The sequence below is a fragment of the Apus apus genome, chromosome 2 (genome assembly GCF_020740795.1).
Source record: "Apus apus isolate bApuApu2 chromosome 2, bApuApu2.pri.cur, whole genome shotgun sequence".
Taxonomy (NCBI): Eukaryota; Metazoa; Chordata; class Aves; order Apodiformes; family Apodidae; genus Apus; species Apus apus.
The window spans coordinates 108,216,320-108,234,085 of record NC_067283.1 but is presented as its reverse complement, the minus strand read 5'-3'; the positions used below and the strand labels follow the sequence as shown (position 1 = coordinate 108,234,085).

The 17,766-nt window shown below is 35.4% G+C and overlaps 1 protein-coding gene across 1 annotated transcript in view; it reads right to left on the bottom strand.

Moving 5' to 3' along the window:
• Window positions 1-17,766, bottom strand: part of RBBP8 (RB binding protein 8, endonuclease) — a 36,097-nt gene that overhangs the window by 11,473 nt on the left and 6,858 nt on the right. Inside the window, exons 4-14 of the mRNA XM_051612148.1 lie at window positions 16,997-17,039; window positions 12,727-12,822; window positions 10,617-10,729; window positions 8,851-8,926; window positions 6,661-6,830; window positions 5,172-5,273; window positions 4,009-4,106; window positions 3,269-3,396; window positions 1,438-2,338; window positions 1,227-1,353; window positions 30-127 (exon numbers count right to left, since the gene is read on the bottom strand). Of these exons, the coding sequence (XP_051468108.1) occupies window positions 30-127; window positions 1,227-1,353; window positions 1,438-2,338; window positions 3,269-3,396; window positions 4,009-4,106; window positions 5,172-5,273; window positions 6,661-6,830; window positions 8,851-8,926; window positions 10,617-10,729; window positions 12,727-12,822; window positions 16,997-17,039 (1,952 nt within the window). The remainder of the gene's footprint in view (window positions 1-29; window positions 128-1,226; window positions 1,354-1,437; window positions 2,339-3,268; window positions 3,397-4,008; window positions 4,107-5,171; window positions 5,274-6,660; window positions 6,831-8,850; window positions 8,927-10,616; window positions 10,730-12,726; window positions 12,823-16,996; window positions 17,040-17,766) is intronic.

Here is a 17,766-nt window from a genome sequence, read left to right as displayed (position 1 = left end):
TAACATGCAGACATGTTATACAAGTTTACCTTTGTATCAATCACAGTAACGTCCATTTTGTACTGTGAAAGGTCAGCTCCTGGATCTATGCTCCACTGGAAGTTTTCTAAAGGTTTATCTTTCAGACCTGGATTCAGAGAACAGGAGAAAAAAAAAAAAAGACAAACAATCAGAATCAAATTCTGCCAACAGTATTGTATAGTGTGCAAGTTAAAAGCCACGTTTCCTTTTTATCAACTAATTTTTGGATTAAGGGATTGGGTTCTTCAAACAATAAACATGCTTATTCAGCGTAAATAATATTTTATCTGAAGAGTTAGAAATAGATCTTTAAGTTTTTTGGCCATATTCAGGGAACACACGACTCCTTTGTGTTTGTATAAGGTAGGCAATACATAAAATACTCCTGCAAGTAAAATCTCTGTACTGTGTAAATGAGGTAGTATTAATACCGGATAGAAGACATTAGATCAGTAAGAATACAAAAGTCAGGTCTTAGAATACAAAAGAGCACTGGTCGTACTCTGGTCATTGTTCCAGAGATGGCCTCCCTCTATATGGGAAGCAGAATTTTAGATTCCAAGCTATGTGGCCATACCAACTACTGACAGATTTTTAAAAAAATTCATAGTGCAAATATTTCTAAATTAATATGCAGTGTAATGGCTCAGCTAAGCAATACAGAAACATTGATTCTACAATCCCAGCTTGAAAAGTAAGTTTTCAGACTGGGACCACATAATAGGAAAGAATACACAGCTTCTAGGAAGAGTATTTGGCAGCATCTGTTCATCGTTAAGGGTACGAATTTCTCTAACAAGCATCAGGAATAATGAAAAATATTAACAAAATGGCTTTTCCATACACTTAAGTACAGTTTTCAAGCATTTGATATAGATAAAGTCAAACTTACTGAGATTTTAGTTCAGTATCTGTTATTCACATGCTGCAGTAAACAGCAATGCTAAATAAACAAGAAACAACACGACTCCTAGCCTGCTGACTTCACAGCTAAATGCCAATCGTATATTTATTATATAGTGGCAAAACAATGCCAGGAAAATGTGGGAGGTAACCTTGAGAAGTACCGAATGAGACTGGGTTAGAAGCAGAACAGAAAAAGTTATTAAAGTGGGAGAAAAGAAGATACAAAAAATAATTCTGTTCAAGCATAACACAGGCTGGGGGAACAAGAGGCAGTAAAAGGAACGTTTTCAACAAGTTACCTTGCTCATTGTGCAGTACTTTATTTTTTGATAGTCTACAAGGGTTTGGTTGAAGCACAGATGCTGGTTCAGACTCTCCATGTCCTGTCCTTGTTTTCTTTCTATTTGGTATATGGCCACTGGCAACCTAACAACATATTGCAATTTTACTATTTCCCAAAACTTAAATATAGTATTTCAAAGAAGAAGAAAGCAAGTCAGAAAAGCATACCTTCACATCATCAAAAAGTTGCTCTGTCTCTGCAGAAATTGGCAGTGGTACAATTTTGAAGGGAGGAACTTCTTCTTTCATTTGAATCTGGTTTTTCTTATCTGAGAATGTTTTTCCCAGCATTGCTTCTTGTACATAGGGTTCCTCTTGTAAATCTCTGCTAAACAAACTGCTTTCATTGCTTGCATTTTGAATGGATGATGAACCTTCAGGAATGGGCTTCCCTATCTGTGAAAAGATGTCACGCAGAGTCACCTGTTTCAGTCTGTTTTTACAGGTCTCCTCACTTCCTTGTTTCTTCTCTTGACAACGAACCCCAGAGAAGCGATCAGAGAGATCCAAGGGCTTATCAGCTGTATGATCCCCATTAAGATGCTGAACATCTGATTGAAAGGGTACAGAGTTCTCTTTGTTGAAGGATGTTTTTTCACAGATAATTGCATGCTCATCTTCAGCTTTCTTTCTCTTAGCACACCTGCCTTCTAGCTGCTTCTGGTGTGCAAAAAGGAAATCACTCTTGCTCACCTCATTTTTAGGTGCACAATTTTTAGCTGCACAAATGTTTCCAACACAAGTTACAGCCTCATTAGTATTCTTTTTCACAACCATTTGGCTATTGATAGAGGCCTGGCTGATAACTGAGTTGACTTCCATTCCAAGATTCATTGGTGCAACAAAAGCAACATCTTCAGATTTTGATCTACTCTTATGAGATCTGGAACTGGAAGGATTGTTGAAGAGGTTGGTTTTGAGAGTAAGCTTCAATCCTGACTCTAAAATACAAGGGGTATGACTTGTACTTGAGTTGTTCTTCGTACTGCTAGAAGCTCCAAAAACAGGAGAGGCTACCTGAGAATCCCAGTCAACATGTGGTGGAGTGTTCTGAGATGGATCTGAAAGACTGAATACAATGAGAGATGAGATGTTTTCCTGGAGTACACAGGATGCTGGGAGAAGAGAAAGAGATATACAGAAATTACAAATTTCCTATCAGTGATCTACTTTAAAGCCATCAGAGCTGCTAGTGTTAACTGAAAACAGAGGGAAAAAGAAGACGGAAATTTTTGGTCTAGGAGTAAGTGTCATTGGACTTAGAGGTGTAAATGGCAAACAAAACACAGACCTTGTTCTTCCTTTTAGTATATTGTGAAATTCTGATCCATGCTCAACTCAGAACCAAGGACAGAATTAAGCCTACCTGGGAATCTCTTCTACCAAAGGACCCGTGCCTTTGAATGCAGTGAAATGGAAGAAAATGTGAATGGTTGCAGAAGCAGTCTATTTAGGTTCTTGTGTAGATCTCAGAACCACAACAGCAGATTCTCAAAGCTTATGCAAGGGAAGGAAAAATGTGCAAGCTTCTTGTCATCAATAAAACACACATTTAAGATGACAAACAGGGGCTGAAACAGTATTTCAGTTTAGACCACAACATCCTGATGAGAATAGAAAGGGCAACAGTCAACCGGTACGATATCTAGCCAGGAAAAAAGTTTTATGATCATTTTCCTACTCCAGCTCCAGGCCCCTTGCCCCCAGGTTTATGGGTCTCAGAAAATACCTCACAAGTCGTCAGTGAGAGAGGGACTCTGAACATAGAAAACCCAATCAAAAGGCAAAGTCCACAGTTTTGCATTCTATCAGTTCCTTTGCTTCTTATGTTATTTACTTGAAAGAAGCCTGTATACACATATATTGCAATATGAAAAGATTTACTTCCATGTCTGTACCTTTAAAGCAAACTGCTGTTAAGGTTTTAAATTCTACTAAAAGCAGAACTTCATATAAGTCTGTTTAAAACAAAATCATTAACAACCAAGTAGAAACACACCTTAAATTGTTGTCATCATTTCTTGATTCAGAAGCTGGATGCTTTCTTGAGTCTTCTGACTGCATGATGCCTGGGGCTGGGCTCATAATGGTGTTAGTGTGGGGAGGACTCAGCACAGTCTGGGACTCCTTGCAAGTGGTGAAGAAAAACAAAGAAAGGAAGTGTGAGAAACTATTAGAATTAAAAATCACAAATATGCTAGGTTTGCACATAAATACTCTGAGCACCCATTCAACTTCAACCATTCAAAACTCTGAAAAATAAGTTGAGAGATGAGATTTTGACCAACAAAATTAAGAAATTCACCCTTCAAATCCACACGCACAAAAAATAGTCTCCATGCTATCACTTCCACTGTAGTTACCAAGGAAATCCACCAAATAATCTCACGTAAGCTACCAATCTCATCACCAAATCATCTTTTTGGTGTCTTAGACTTGATTACTGCACAAAGGGAGTATTTGGCAGACCCCGTCCACTGTCTCAGATAAAATTTCAAGTTGTATACACATCAGGGACCACAGCCCTGCCCTCCTTCCCAAGTCCCAAACAGGTCAGCACAGTTCTCTCTCTCCTTGCTAGAGCAATTCTGTACTGAGTAAGCAAAAGCAAGTCAAAGTGAAGCTTACTGGAAGTCAGAACATTTCTGCAGAATTTTACGCCAAAAGAGAAAAACACTGTTTTTGAAAGCAACAGGCACAAAAAGCTGACTAGGTAACAAATGTGGGGATATTACTTACAGATTCCTCTTGAACAGCAAGTCCAATTGTTTCTGCCACAACTGCAGCCAAATTGAAAGATGGCTTTGGAACAGGGTAGCCTCCCATCCTTGGTTTATCTTTATTAGAAGAAAGAAGCTCACAGTAAGTTACATATACATTATATACCTTACTGCGCTCACACAGATGGTAAAAAACCAGAATTAAAGAGATCACAAATTAAAAGTGGCAATTATGGAATTAACTTGACCTGTGTCAGATACAGGTAGTATTTGGAAGCAGCAAGTGGAGAAGGGGAGCAAAAGAAGAATTTCTGATGAGTGCAAACTGCTGTATCTTCACAGAGGAATAGGCTTCTGATATGAATAGAGATTCCCACATTTAAAATCCAGAGACAAGTCAATGGAAAAGCTGCTTTTCAAAACTTCCAGGGCATGAATAGGCAAAGAAAAACATATAGAACAGTGATAATACTTAACTGTAGTAAAATGCTTGTGTTGCACATTTCCTAGGTGACACTAATTTTTTTCTAGATAGCTTTCCTTTCTTGCAGAGGTTTAACAGTTTATTAAACTGGGGCAACATAATACGATGGGGAAATACGTCAACTACAACCACCACAAGCCTGACCTGCGTGAGTAACTCCAAAGTGCTGATTCTCACAGTCATTTATAGTTAAACACTTCACAGAAAAAAAATGAGGGACACAGAAAGTTCCTGACAAAGAACTGTTTATGGAGAAGGACTTCAGACTTGAAGACTTGTGCCAATTCACTATTTCAAAAACAGGAATAATTAACAGAAGCACCTCTAAATATTACATATTTATGTCAAACAGAAGTGCAATTCTCAGAATATTCTACCTCCTGTACGGTTGGAAAAATCAGATGAAGGACAATTGGCTAAGTTGCCTAAAATATACCTGTAGTAACAGCTGCACTGAGCTTCTTTTAATTCCTTGACTCTAAGCCCTGATGCTATGCCACTAGATTAAGTACCTAGTGGAATAAAGACAGGCATTACTAGATAGACATTTCAGCAGCACTTTTGTGAATAAACATAATATCCTTTTCCTGGCTCCTGTCTTTAAAGAGATGAACCTTTGTTGTTGACAAACCTTCAGTTTTACAGCATTTTTGCCTTATTTTGAATGGAATTAAACAAAAATATATTGATGTACCTACTTGGTACAGGGGACAGCTGCGGATCACAGGTGTCTGCCACTAGTATTTCTTCTCCATGGTGGCTGTTCACTTGTGTGGAATACAGAGGAATTTTTCCAAACTCTAGGATAAAATTTAGAAACATTTTCACGAAGTGAAATTAGGAATCCTCTTGTGATAATTTTATGTAGATACTGACAATGATCCTGACCTTAAAAGCATTTGAATGTGAATCTTAATATTTCAGTAGATCCAGTAACCTAAGCACACCTGATTATTTTTATTCTGAAATATCACTATGACAAATTAGTCACAAATATTTCATACAAATCCCTTCTCTCACAAATGCAAACCTATCCAGTCAGCCAGAAAAAAAATACAGGCACATAATTACATTGTTTTCTGTACTAACCACATAAAAAGTATTTATTCAATCTATATTTGACCTGGCAACCAAACTACTGAAGAGCAAACCATCAAAGGGTATAACTGTGCATCAGAAAATGAACTTTGTGCACGTAGTCCTTTCTATCTGGGCACCAACAGCTTTTCATACGCATTAGCTATGAGGTATTTACACCATTTCCTACGTATTTAATTTTGGTTTAATTTAGTAGTGCAATCTTTTATTCATAAAACAAAGAGAAGTAGGTACGTTTAGAAAGGAGAAACTATTCACGGCACTGAAATTACATACATGAATAACCAACCTAATCTCTTTGCCCCACAGTTGTGCTATTATTCTTCTTGGAAAGAAGCTTTTAGTCAGGACTTACACTTCGATGTAGTGGTATGTTATTTAAACTATTTTTTTGTTACTTCCACAAGATAAATTGAGACATTAAGAACACCTGAACTGTTTATAATGTTTCTTGTGTATCATTAAAACACAAGCCCCAAATCCCTTATTTCAGAAAAATATTTCTTAAGAGTTAAAATACATTCCAGCTAATTCAATGACACAACAGAACAAATTTTAGAAATTAAATGTGCGCAATACTTCCAAACTTACACACACACACAAAATGCAAACAGTGTCTCAGTACCAGAAAAATAAAGATTACGTAGCTGCTAGAATTACAAGTCTATCAGTTTCAGCAATATTTAATTGCAGAACGCTTGCTCAAAGTCGCAAACCAGTTATTTCACTCGCCACTAGGTGGTGATATCGCTGTATGCACAAGTCAAGGCCTTGCAGATTTTTTTAGTTCTCTTGGGGGTTACAGAAGAGATATGGGTTGGAAAACTGTTGTTTTTGTATGTGTACTTGGATGAAGAAGTGTAGGAGGTGAAGATAAGCTTTAAGCATATCGCTGATGTAACAGTTACTGCTAAAGACATTTTTTCCCTGACTCGTGTATCACAGCATAAATGGAAAAAAGCCAAACCAAAAAACTCACAAGATACTGTTTTAAGCTTTCATCCTTTGCACGCAAGTTTATACATTATATTTTCCTTTAGCCTTTAAATTTATTTTTAAATTAATCATAAAAAAATACAATATTCTTACCACTGTTGCCTTCTGCAAGTTCCAAATCCGGGTGCCTATGTTCTGTGTACCGGATATGCCGGTTTTCTTTTTTTCTTCTCATACGATTAACCACAGAGAACGAAGAAGCCCGAACTGGAGAATCTGGAATGACTTCTTCTTCTAATTCCACTGCTTGTTGTTTTCGTTCCCTGGAGACCAAATTAGGTGGTCAAATAAAACCCCAAGTCAGCAAGATGGAAGAGCTTTCATTTCAGCAAGCAGGATGATCATATGGTTCAAGAAAGCAACAATTTAGAAAATACAGCCATCTCAATAACATCACAGTGTAAAAAAGTAATACTAGAACCCAGGTTTTGGGTACATTGAACAATAAATTCACACTCCCTCCATCAAGCCTAAGAACAGCATACAACCCCAGGTCTTCATGTTTGAAATCAACATTGAACTACTAACTACAGATGACTTTTTCCCTAGAAGAAATTAGGGACTTTAGGGTTTCTAGCTTGTCCTCTGAAGCATGTGCTACTTGAAGGAAACAACGCTGAAATGGATAGTCTAGTCTCTCTCCACCTGTATGGAAGACCCTGCATACCCCAAGAATACCACCTGTCTTAAAACAAAAGCTTTTGGACAATTATAAATGGTAATGAACTGTACTATATCAACTCCTCTCCACACCATTGGATGATATCTTGTTTTCGCTTCACAAAGAGAGAAGTGTGAAAAGCAATGTAAGCCATCTAAAACAAGTAATGTAAAACATGAGTTATGAAGTTTATTTTGGATCATACTGCCAGCTCTTAACAGCATGTCACAGACTCAGGATATAAAAATTAGCATAACAAAAAAAGTCTTTAAAAAAAAAAATCTAGACATAACAAGAAAATACAAAAAAAAGGTCTTTGTTTCAGTTCTTTTAACTTAAATATAGTTTGTTTAGTCCTTAATAAGGGTATCAGTACCTGCCATATGTCAGTGGTAGCGAGAAATGGAAGAGGAAGCAAAAGAAAAACACAAGGAAATCTAACTCAGCCTGCTTGGTCATCTTTCTGCAGTAGCACTTTTCCTTATGACTCTCAAGAGAAAACATGGGTCAAACAATAATTTCCTAAACTATAAAGAGAAGGATGCATGGTTTTGATCTCAAGGAAGAAGAGGAAATATGGATGTATTTCTGCTTGCATTGAAATGAACCACAAGATCTTACACAAAATGAGTTAGTAACATGATGAAGAACTGTAGAAAGCTGCCTGGCCTGAGACAAGCATTTTTTGAGTTATGGCTTATATCATGACTAACTTTGAATTTTGTAACAAACATTAATGCACTGATGCCCTGAAGTCTTGAGGAATGCTATTGTGTGATTTTTTTGTAATTCCTCTTTTCTAGCACATTTACAAAGAAAGCACCATAACTGGAAAACTGTATCATCTGCTAACAGTATCTTAAGAAACAAGAAAAACAGTTCAACAATACATTTGCAACGTAAATGGATGAATCTAAGTCCTGTTTCATTCCCTCCATGCATGATCACAACTTCTTAACAGATAAGTAAAACAGAGATAAGTTTCAGATTATGTCAGACCACAGCTGACGTGAAGGAAATACTACCTCTGCCTTGCACAGTGCACCAACATATTTGAGTATTGTGTGCCACACTCTTGCTATTATATCAGATTACAATTTGACAGTCAATTTACAGCTCATTATTTTAATGCTTTTCTTTTGGAATTGATTATGTTGTAGAGGTTTTTTAAATTATAAAATTATAATAAATTTATTTTTGAAAAATTATTGCAAGATCCTGGGACTTTCTGACTAGCTGAGAAAATTTTAACCTAGGAGGAAAGAATTAGTAAAGAATCAACACAGGAATAAAAGAATGAAAAGTAAAGCTTTGCTATACACTGTGACCTGAATAATATTGAACAATCATGAAGTCAAACACAATTTCTAAGACAAATTTATCTCTGTCTTTCAGATTAAAAACAAGAAAGATTCGCAGTTAAAAAAATAAAAGCTGTGCACAATACAAAGATGCTGGTTTTATGTTGTTACAGTGGCTGTAGACTATCTCTCCACAACCTGTTAAAAAAGAGGAAACTCAAGTTTTAAAGACTTAAAAGCTGGTATTTATATTCTCAGACATTCCTAGTGAGGAATGGGCGTGGGGGGGGTTCTGGATATCCAGAAAACCTCAAAACTTACTCCAACTCCTTCTGTAGTTGCTGAAACTGTTCAGTTATCTTTTTGTTTTCATCCTGTAGGTTGTTTTTTTCATTCACTGCAATTTACAGAAAAAAAATAAGAATCAATGCATTGTATATCTAATTTTGTCAGTTCCTTTTAAGAAACAGAACCAATTCTAAAAAATAATGCCATGCACCCTCCTCTATGGCTTACCAACACTACTTTTCAAGCTAGTCGTTAAAAAATTTTAAAATTATGTTAGAAAAGGCAAAGATGTCACAACTACTGGATCAGAATACTAGTTTCTCACAATCATTAACTCATTTTGTCCATGCACATGCAAGTGAGACTGTGCAATAAAGACAAATTAATTCCTCACTCAGCTCCATGAACAAAACTGCTTCCTTAGGTTGCAGACAGCCTATGAACTATAAAGTAAGTAGAATTTGGCTTTAGCCACCAAAGCAATCAGCTAATTGGAGAGAATGGAAAAAAAGTCCATTTTCTAAAAAACTAAGTAAATACTTTGTCAGAATTTTTATTTACTTTTCTTAATTTGCAACTCAATCTGCCCATACTTCACACAAGTTTATTGCAACCCCTTCAGCCTTTTTTCCATGCTGTCTCAAGCTAATGTAGTAAGAGCTCCCAACTTTTCTGTTCACTTGATTTTTATTTTCTGGTTCTTTTTTTATTATTATTGTATATTTTACCTCTGGATTATTATTTACTAATCTTTTTTTACTGGTTGCAGAAAATACATTAATCATCATAAAGATCTCAACGTAAGCCCATAGAAAACTACTGTTCTGTCAGATAGCACACAAGAAGATCTGTATCCAATAGGTCTCACCTCTATTTTTAAGGCTCAGAGATTTATTTAATGATTGGTTGTATCCTGTTTGTTCTTAATCATTAAACCAAAGAATTCAGAATATTTATACATCAATATCTAATATTAGAATTCCTTGAAAAATCGATGTGTTTTGTTAGTACAGAATCTAGTATTTCTAGAATTTAAGCACTGAAAAGCTACTTTTTGTGTCTGGCATTTCCCATATTTTAAATTTCACTAATGTCTGCTTGTTCTTGACCAAGCAAGACAACTCGGTCACAAAATAATTAATGGTAAAGATAACCGCTAACTTTTTTAATCCTGTCCTGTATTTTTTAGCACTTTATACAACCAATCTTTCCAAACTCTTTATGAAGACATTTGTTGTCTCCTGCCTCTCTGTCACACAGAACAGTTTATTTTTTCCTGTTCCATATGTACAACTTCCTGATAACAAAACGAGCTGGCTACAAGCTGCCTGGCATGAAGTGATTCTTTTGTGGCTTAAGAGGGTTGGGTGAAAGTTATGGGATCCTGTAGCTGAACTCCAAGACCAACTACAGGACACAAGCTGAACCCAGGGAACTTCTGTTTGAACTTTCTACTTTGTGATCATCAGTTAGTTTTCTTAGGAAAACTGTCAATCATTCTATGCTTTAGGTGTAGGAATAAAGGTAAGCAGCCACATTTTATCTACAGTAGCTACTTTACACTGTAAGATTTTCCACATCAGTTCACTTTTGGTATCAGCGCTTCAATCTAACAAGGAGAGTCAAATGACGAGTAATTGGTACGTTACATATTTTCAGACTGTAGAATTAAGTATCCCCTCACTGAATTTGGGCTTTCTAAGCACATTGTATATCAATTATATCAAGTTACAGGAATTCATGATGAACTAGTTTAGGAAACAGTATGTTTTGTCTTCAGACTCATGGAGTAAACTCACTAAGCTCAGTGATTAGCTTAAGATTCTGCTGCCGGATGTTTTCAAACTCTTGCTGCTTCTTTCTCATATGTTCTTCGGTTACAGCACAACGATCACATAATCCCGCTCTTAACCTACAATAAAATTAAGATTAAGAAGTCCCTCTGTTAGGAAAATATTGCCATACACGAAGTAGATATTCACACTTAACTGGCCTTTTGAACAATGAAAAGCAGAAAGTTTCTGATAACTATGCATAACACCACAAAGTATTGTGGTTTTTAACGTTGACATAGCAGTATTCTGAGATTTCTGAGCAATCTAATACTACATGTTCTAACAGCTGCATAAATGACTGGATAGGTAGGTACTGGATACTTCTAAAGCAACAGGCATTGCTTTATTGAAGTGGAGCATGCTACTCCTTTGCACTGAAAGCCTTTGTGAGGTGTCCTACTAAAGGTACTGTCAGATATAAATTACCATTCATTATAAGTAAAGTTCATTCAACCAAAAAACAATAAGCAAATAATTTCAATAAATATAAGTACTACTTCATTTAAGGATATATCCCTGTCATTATGCAAAGTAGTAACACAGAAAAGACAAACAGTAAATTTGCTCTGTAACAAATACCAAGCAAATGTGAAATCCTGGATCTTTATCTTGACACCAGTACTTGGAAGAGGATCCAAAAGTCCATGTGAGGCATTGCCTCCACAGTCTCTAATCGGTTACATCACCTATTTAAAGTACAGCTGCTATCAGAAAATGACTGGCTTAAATCACTCCACCTTACTTGACACATTCATTCATGCAATGAAATGTGCATTCATTTTACAGGTGATGACTGAAGTGTATTTATTTCTGGTACACAACAAAAAGCTAACAGTATGACCAAAGTGAAAACCACACTCTATTTTCCCAGCTAAATAAGAGACCAATTGGTTACAAGTTCTCCATTGGTGCTGCAAACACACCAAGTATTTATTTAAAAAACACAAACCAAACAATAACCCAAACAAAACATCTGAGTTTCAAATTCCACAGATCAATATTGGAAGCAAAAGCTATATTGGTTTACAGGTATTTTAATATTTAATAATTTAATATTTATAATTATGGAAAGAGTAAAATACCAAAATGCCTCATCATACTACATCATACATCATACTCATCTGACTGTGTAGCAAACAGTATTATCATCTCCTTGTATTAAGACACTTTAAATATTATTTTTGTTTTCCACAATGTAGTACTTAATCTCCTAAAGGATTAGAAAAGCTCATCCACTCCGCCAAAGTCCTCTACCCATGTGGTGTGAAAGTTTATTACCTGCACAGTTACAAGTTTATCCCTAATGCCCTTTCACAGAGAAACAGAGTTGAAAGCAAAATTTGAGAACTATAGCTCAGAAGTTTGAGGTAGCACAGGAATGTGGGAAAAAAATTTACTATGTAATGTTCTCCTGTTCCCAGAAAGCATCTGAGAGCCTAATAGCAGCATATTTAACATACACTTGCCAAAACAGTTATCAATTTTTAAAGATGAAAAAATGCTCTGTAATTTTGTGTCTACTGGTTTTGTTTTGCTTTACCAGATTAAGCAGGAACAAATAAGGGAAAGGCAGAATTGGTCAAAAGGTGACCTGAATTTCAAGTCTAAAACAAAGCAGAAGACAGGACCTGTGATTAAATTCAGGTTAAAAAAACACACCCCTCCCCCAAATCTGGAATATTTCCTAAGGGATTAATTTCAAAGTATATAATGTAGTTTGCCCTTGGATTTCATACTTGCAGTACATCTCGATTGATATAAAATTTACCTCTACAAAAATGGATAGAAAAGCACGTTCTTTTAAGTGGCTATCTGCCTTCCAAGCTGATCTGTTTAACTTCTGTTTATATTAACTGAAATAAGCAAGCTAAGCACTTCAAAAATATATTTTTTTTTCAGTCAGAAGAATCTAAATTTTACACCTTTCTTTCATACACATTATTTGGATTGTATTAGAAAAGGACTCATTCCTTAAAAAACCCAAAAACCTAAAGCAAAACAAAACAAACTTGCAAAGAGCTACTCCATAAAAACAAAACACAACAAACCCAAAAGCTAAAGGACACTACTTCACCTGTCTTCTAAAACCTTGATAGTGTCATGAAGTGCTTTTTGCTGTTCTCTGAGCTGTTGGTTCTTGGTATAAAACTCTTCAAGTCTCTCTGCATCCCTAAAATCAAACAGAGAAAAAAATTATTTCTAGCTTTAAATCACAGCTATTAGCTTTCCGAAAGGTGTTTCTCTCTGGGATGTCTCTTTCATATTCTTGGGAAGTGTCATTATCATCAGCACAAATACTAAGTTGATGATACATGAAACGAATGTTTCTGATGAATGGTAATTTAGAAATTTCTGAATTAGGAAAGGAACAGCTAGTTTCTAATTCATATCACCGTTGAGCTTCTGTTGATAAATCTGACTTTTGTTCAGGACAAGAATTAGAGTTGATGACAGTCAAGGCATAAAAGCTAACAGTATTCAAGTAACAATTTCAAGGAATGTAAGCAATTCTCTTATTTTACTGTGTTGTGGAGCTGTTGGGAAGCTAATTGGGGACTTTCACAACCAAGTCATTTTGGTCTTGCCAGGACTATGTAATTAACAAAGAACATTTCCTCTTCAAAAGAGCTAGGGAAAAGCATTAGCACTGACTTCTCAGTTTTAGCTCTCCTTCACTTTTATTATCAGATCACAACACCTCTTCAAAATGCAAACAAAGTATGAGCACACATTTTTTTTGTACAATGAAATTAACTTTCAATAAAAGGTAAGCAGCTGAATATATATAACATGACAACGACTAACTTCTAAGAATGCATTCCCAGCTCTTCTTTTTACCATGGAATCCTTTGTATATTGCATGAAAGCAGGTATTTGTTTTCAGTGTGCCTGAAATGGGTTCTTTGAGGAGGCCATGAAATTGGCTCACTAAAGGCTGCTAAGCACACACACAAAATGACATGAAAACATATTTACTAACTTGTTGATCGAGTTATTTTACACAGAATTACTTGGCACTAAGATACTTTAGTCAAACACATTCATATTGCTGGTATTAGAGTAATTCAAGAAATTAAAATCATGGCACATAAAGTGAATGGAACAGGTGGAAGCTTCTGCAGTGTACAATCACAGACATATGTTATTAATTCTGAAATCTAAGTACAGAGATTTTCTTTTTCTGTTCTGCCAGCCAGACCAATACTGCCCTTTCCAGCTTCACATTCAACATATAAACCAGTCACAAGCAAACAGCACGAGGGACCATTTAAGACTTGTACTTTCACCTGGGGAGGACAAAGTGTTAAAGTTCTGCAATCTCAGTTCATTAACCAAGCAGAGTCAGGCCATGGCAAAATTTGGAGGTCTGACAAAAGCAGTCTGTGCTTTTCTGATGTTTATGGCATTAAAAAAAACCCTTCTTTGCTTATGTAACTTACAGAAGGCCTAAAATATAAAATGTTTAAATCTTTTCTCAAGCTACCTTGAAGTCATTCCATGGCATTAAGTTATTTCTAAAGATAAAAAAAACCCAAACATGCTAATAATCCATGTCTTCCACCTAAATCCTGTAAAATGTCACAATGAGATAGTAAAATGACAGAAGGAACTAGGCATTTTTTTTATTTTATTTTTTTTTAATTCCAGTGCACCTGAGATAAACATAACATTTTTGGCTATGAAGACACTGGGCATAATGAATGGTCTCTGACCTAGCACTTACAAGTCATTAGCTCCATTGCTGAAGTGGGGTACAAAATAAGGCACCCATTGTGAGCTGATTACCAAGTCTGAAACGCTAAACCTGAGGTATTCAGATGCGCCAAAGAGAACAAGACCTCCTATGTAAGAGTAGGTATCTACAATGTGGTAATTGTAGAAAGATTCCAACAAACAGTAACTAAAGCATTTGGTATGTGTTCAGTACATCACTGATAATACTGAAAAAAATTAACTGATCAATTTAAGATTTCAGTACACAGAAGCGACTCATGATACACCAGGTTAACAATAACCGCAAAGATAATTTTCATCCTTTTAGATTTAAAAATGAAATTACTGCCTCATTTACTAATTATACATAAGAAATAACAAGATGTTAAACTGATTTTTTTTCAGGAAAAGTGTGGCCTCTAACTATAAAACATGGCCCAAATATTTGCTAACTGAAAGCCACCTAATAACCTAGTACAATTTCATCTACTAAAATAAATATATTCTTTGTGATACTGCAATATCAATCTTAATGTCTAGAAAATGTACCTTTAAAATGTAAACAACACATATGCTGCTTGGATTTTAATGAAAGATCTGACAACATTCCATGATACACCCTGCACCAAAAATCTTCATAAAGTTCATATGAATTAATATTTCTGATTGTCTAAAAATTCACCAGCAGAATTCACCAACAGACTAAATGAGCAACTGGACTCTACTGCCTTTTTTTACATAATTTGTGAACTCTTATAGACAATTAAACAGCAGCTGCAAATAACTACACTGTGTTCTAGTAGTGTTGGAGATTGAATAAGAAGCTGTATAGAAGCTGACAAATCCTGATCCTGAGGAGCAGGTGCACATGTGGGGGAACAGGACATTGTAGGCTACAGAGGTAGTCCAGGGACTGTAAGCCTTGCTGTAGGTTTGGCAAATTGCACCTGCTCAGCAAGCATCAGAGCAACACTATGCAGACAAAAGTCAAAACCACCTACAGGCTTCCCAGATGAAAGCTGTATGAATGCAGCCGGAATGTGAGGAAACCAAACACTGCAAAGGCTCCAAGTGCTACTGGGGGTTATCAAATGCCAGCAAGATGGGTGATATTTAACTGAAATAAGCAAAACAAAAGCTCAGAGGAGGTTGGAGCACTACAAAGGATAAACAAAATCCAAGCAGATACCCAGGGAAGAGAGCAACACAGATATCACACAAAGAGAATTTCTTCCAAAAGCCTAGACAAAAGAAACAAGAATGATTTTCCAACCAGTGAGACTCGGTTATAATTACAGAAGAACAGTTATAAGAACAGTAGGCAGCAAGTTAAGTATGTACTGTAGTACAATCAAACTGTACTGGAAAAGCCAGTATCATTATAAGATGCATTTACACACTTGTGTGACAGGAAAAAACCCCATGGATTCCACTAGAAGGAATTTACTCCTACGGAAAGACACCTTTATTCCATTCTCAACTAGAAATGTAATCACATTGGGCAGTTTAAACAGGAACTAAGAAAAATGCTAGAGATTTCCTTGTGTTACTATTTTACAATAAAGCTCATGATGACCTTTTTCTTCTAGGCTCTGGGAGAATTATTTCCTGCTTTTACAATTTGAGAAATGTAACATAAACAAAATTAATATTAAAAATCCCAATAGGAATTAATGAGGAAGAAATCTGACTAGATGATGATAGAAATGTTAATTTTGAAAAAACCCAAACTCCACTTGAGAACACTGTGGCTACACTTTAAAAGTATTTCTTGAACTTCAAATGGCAATGCTGGGAATGCAATATGGAGTATTTTTGCTAATTTTAAGAAGAGTTTAATTTCTTGAACACATCTAATGCAATTATATTGTTTTCCAATGTGGAAAAAGATCAAGTATACTTTTATTCCTCTTAAACGGCAGTATGTAAAGGGGAACCCATAATATAGGTCACAGGTAATACTAACATAACATTAATTTAATTAAACCTGAAGTAAAAATTTGAATAAACAATTACACTAGCATATCTCTTATCATTTTATTAAATACAGATTTCATCAGTAGAAGAAAAATAAAGCTGATTTAATGCTGTAAACACATACTGCAATTCTACTGTACATGTAAAACCTGTAACTCAGGTTTTTTTCCCCAAATTGCTCCTAATGAACAGAACTAAAAATTAGTAGCAAATAATGACTACAAAAGAAGTTTTGAAAAATAAGAATTGAGTGAAAATTAGCAAGGTTATTACTGGAATTTTTACTGAATGACTGAAAGCTGAGTTAAAAGCACAACACCTGATATTAAAGGCAAACACATAGCAAAAAAACAATAAAATTAAATTTTAAGTTGGCTTATTGTCTTGTCTATCTTAGCTATACTGTAGATAAGAAAACCTTACAAGTCAATATTTGCCTGGCTCAAGAAAGGCAAACCTAGTGTTCGGCTTATGCATCCTAATAGGAGCTACACATCTCTTTTGATGACTTAGGCTGAATTATTAAAGTGAGCACAGTTTTGTACATGCCTGAAGGAAGAATCCATTAAACCTCAATTGATCTTACAAGAATTATGGCTCATTAATGGTACTCAGACTCTCTAATAAATTAGATCATCAGGATGAGTACTTACAAGCATCTTTCCTTTTTCAACTTGGATATTTTCAGCTGTAAGCCTGAAAAGTGGAAAGAAAAAAAATACGTTATAGAATTCTGACTCGAAAATAATGAATGAAATGATAAATTAACTCTGCTTTTGCCAATGACACCTGCAAAAGAGAGAAAAAATGTCAATAATTTGGAGAAAACGGTTCATTCTGGACTTCTTGATTATGTTCTACCAGATCTTGGAAACAATACAGCTAATATGATCTCAAGGAAACTGGGACTTCTTAAGCAAACATGTAAATTCCTAATAAAACAGGTATAAAAACACATTTGCAAAAAACCCACACATAAATACCAAGCACTGTTAATGTATTTTCATCGACTATGCCTACATAAATTGATGTGATTCTTACTACCCATGCTCAAGCTGGCCTTTCCTATTCCAAAGAAATGGTCAGAAATAATTAGACTCCAACATTACAACATATTCTTAAATACGAATCCAATAGAAATTTTCATATGACATCAGAAAGTAATGTAACAATTTTTTCATAACACTGTATTTTCTTCAAAGTGTTAAAAGTTGTGAGGAACTTCAGGTTGAACATAAGGTGCCTTGTGAGCTTTCTTGCAAAAGCATTAGTCATCTAGGGTAATAAGATAAGCTTATGAAACCAGAACATTTTTAAGGAAACTTCTGATAATTTTGAATTTAAACCAAAACACATACCCAACACTATGTCTTACTATAGAAAATGTAGGCTAAGGCAGCTAATATATTTCTTTTTTCTCTCC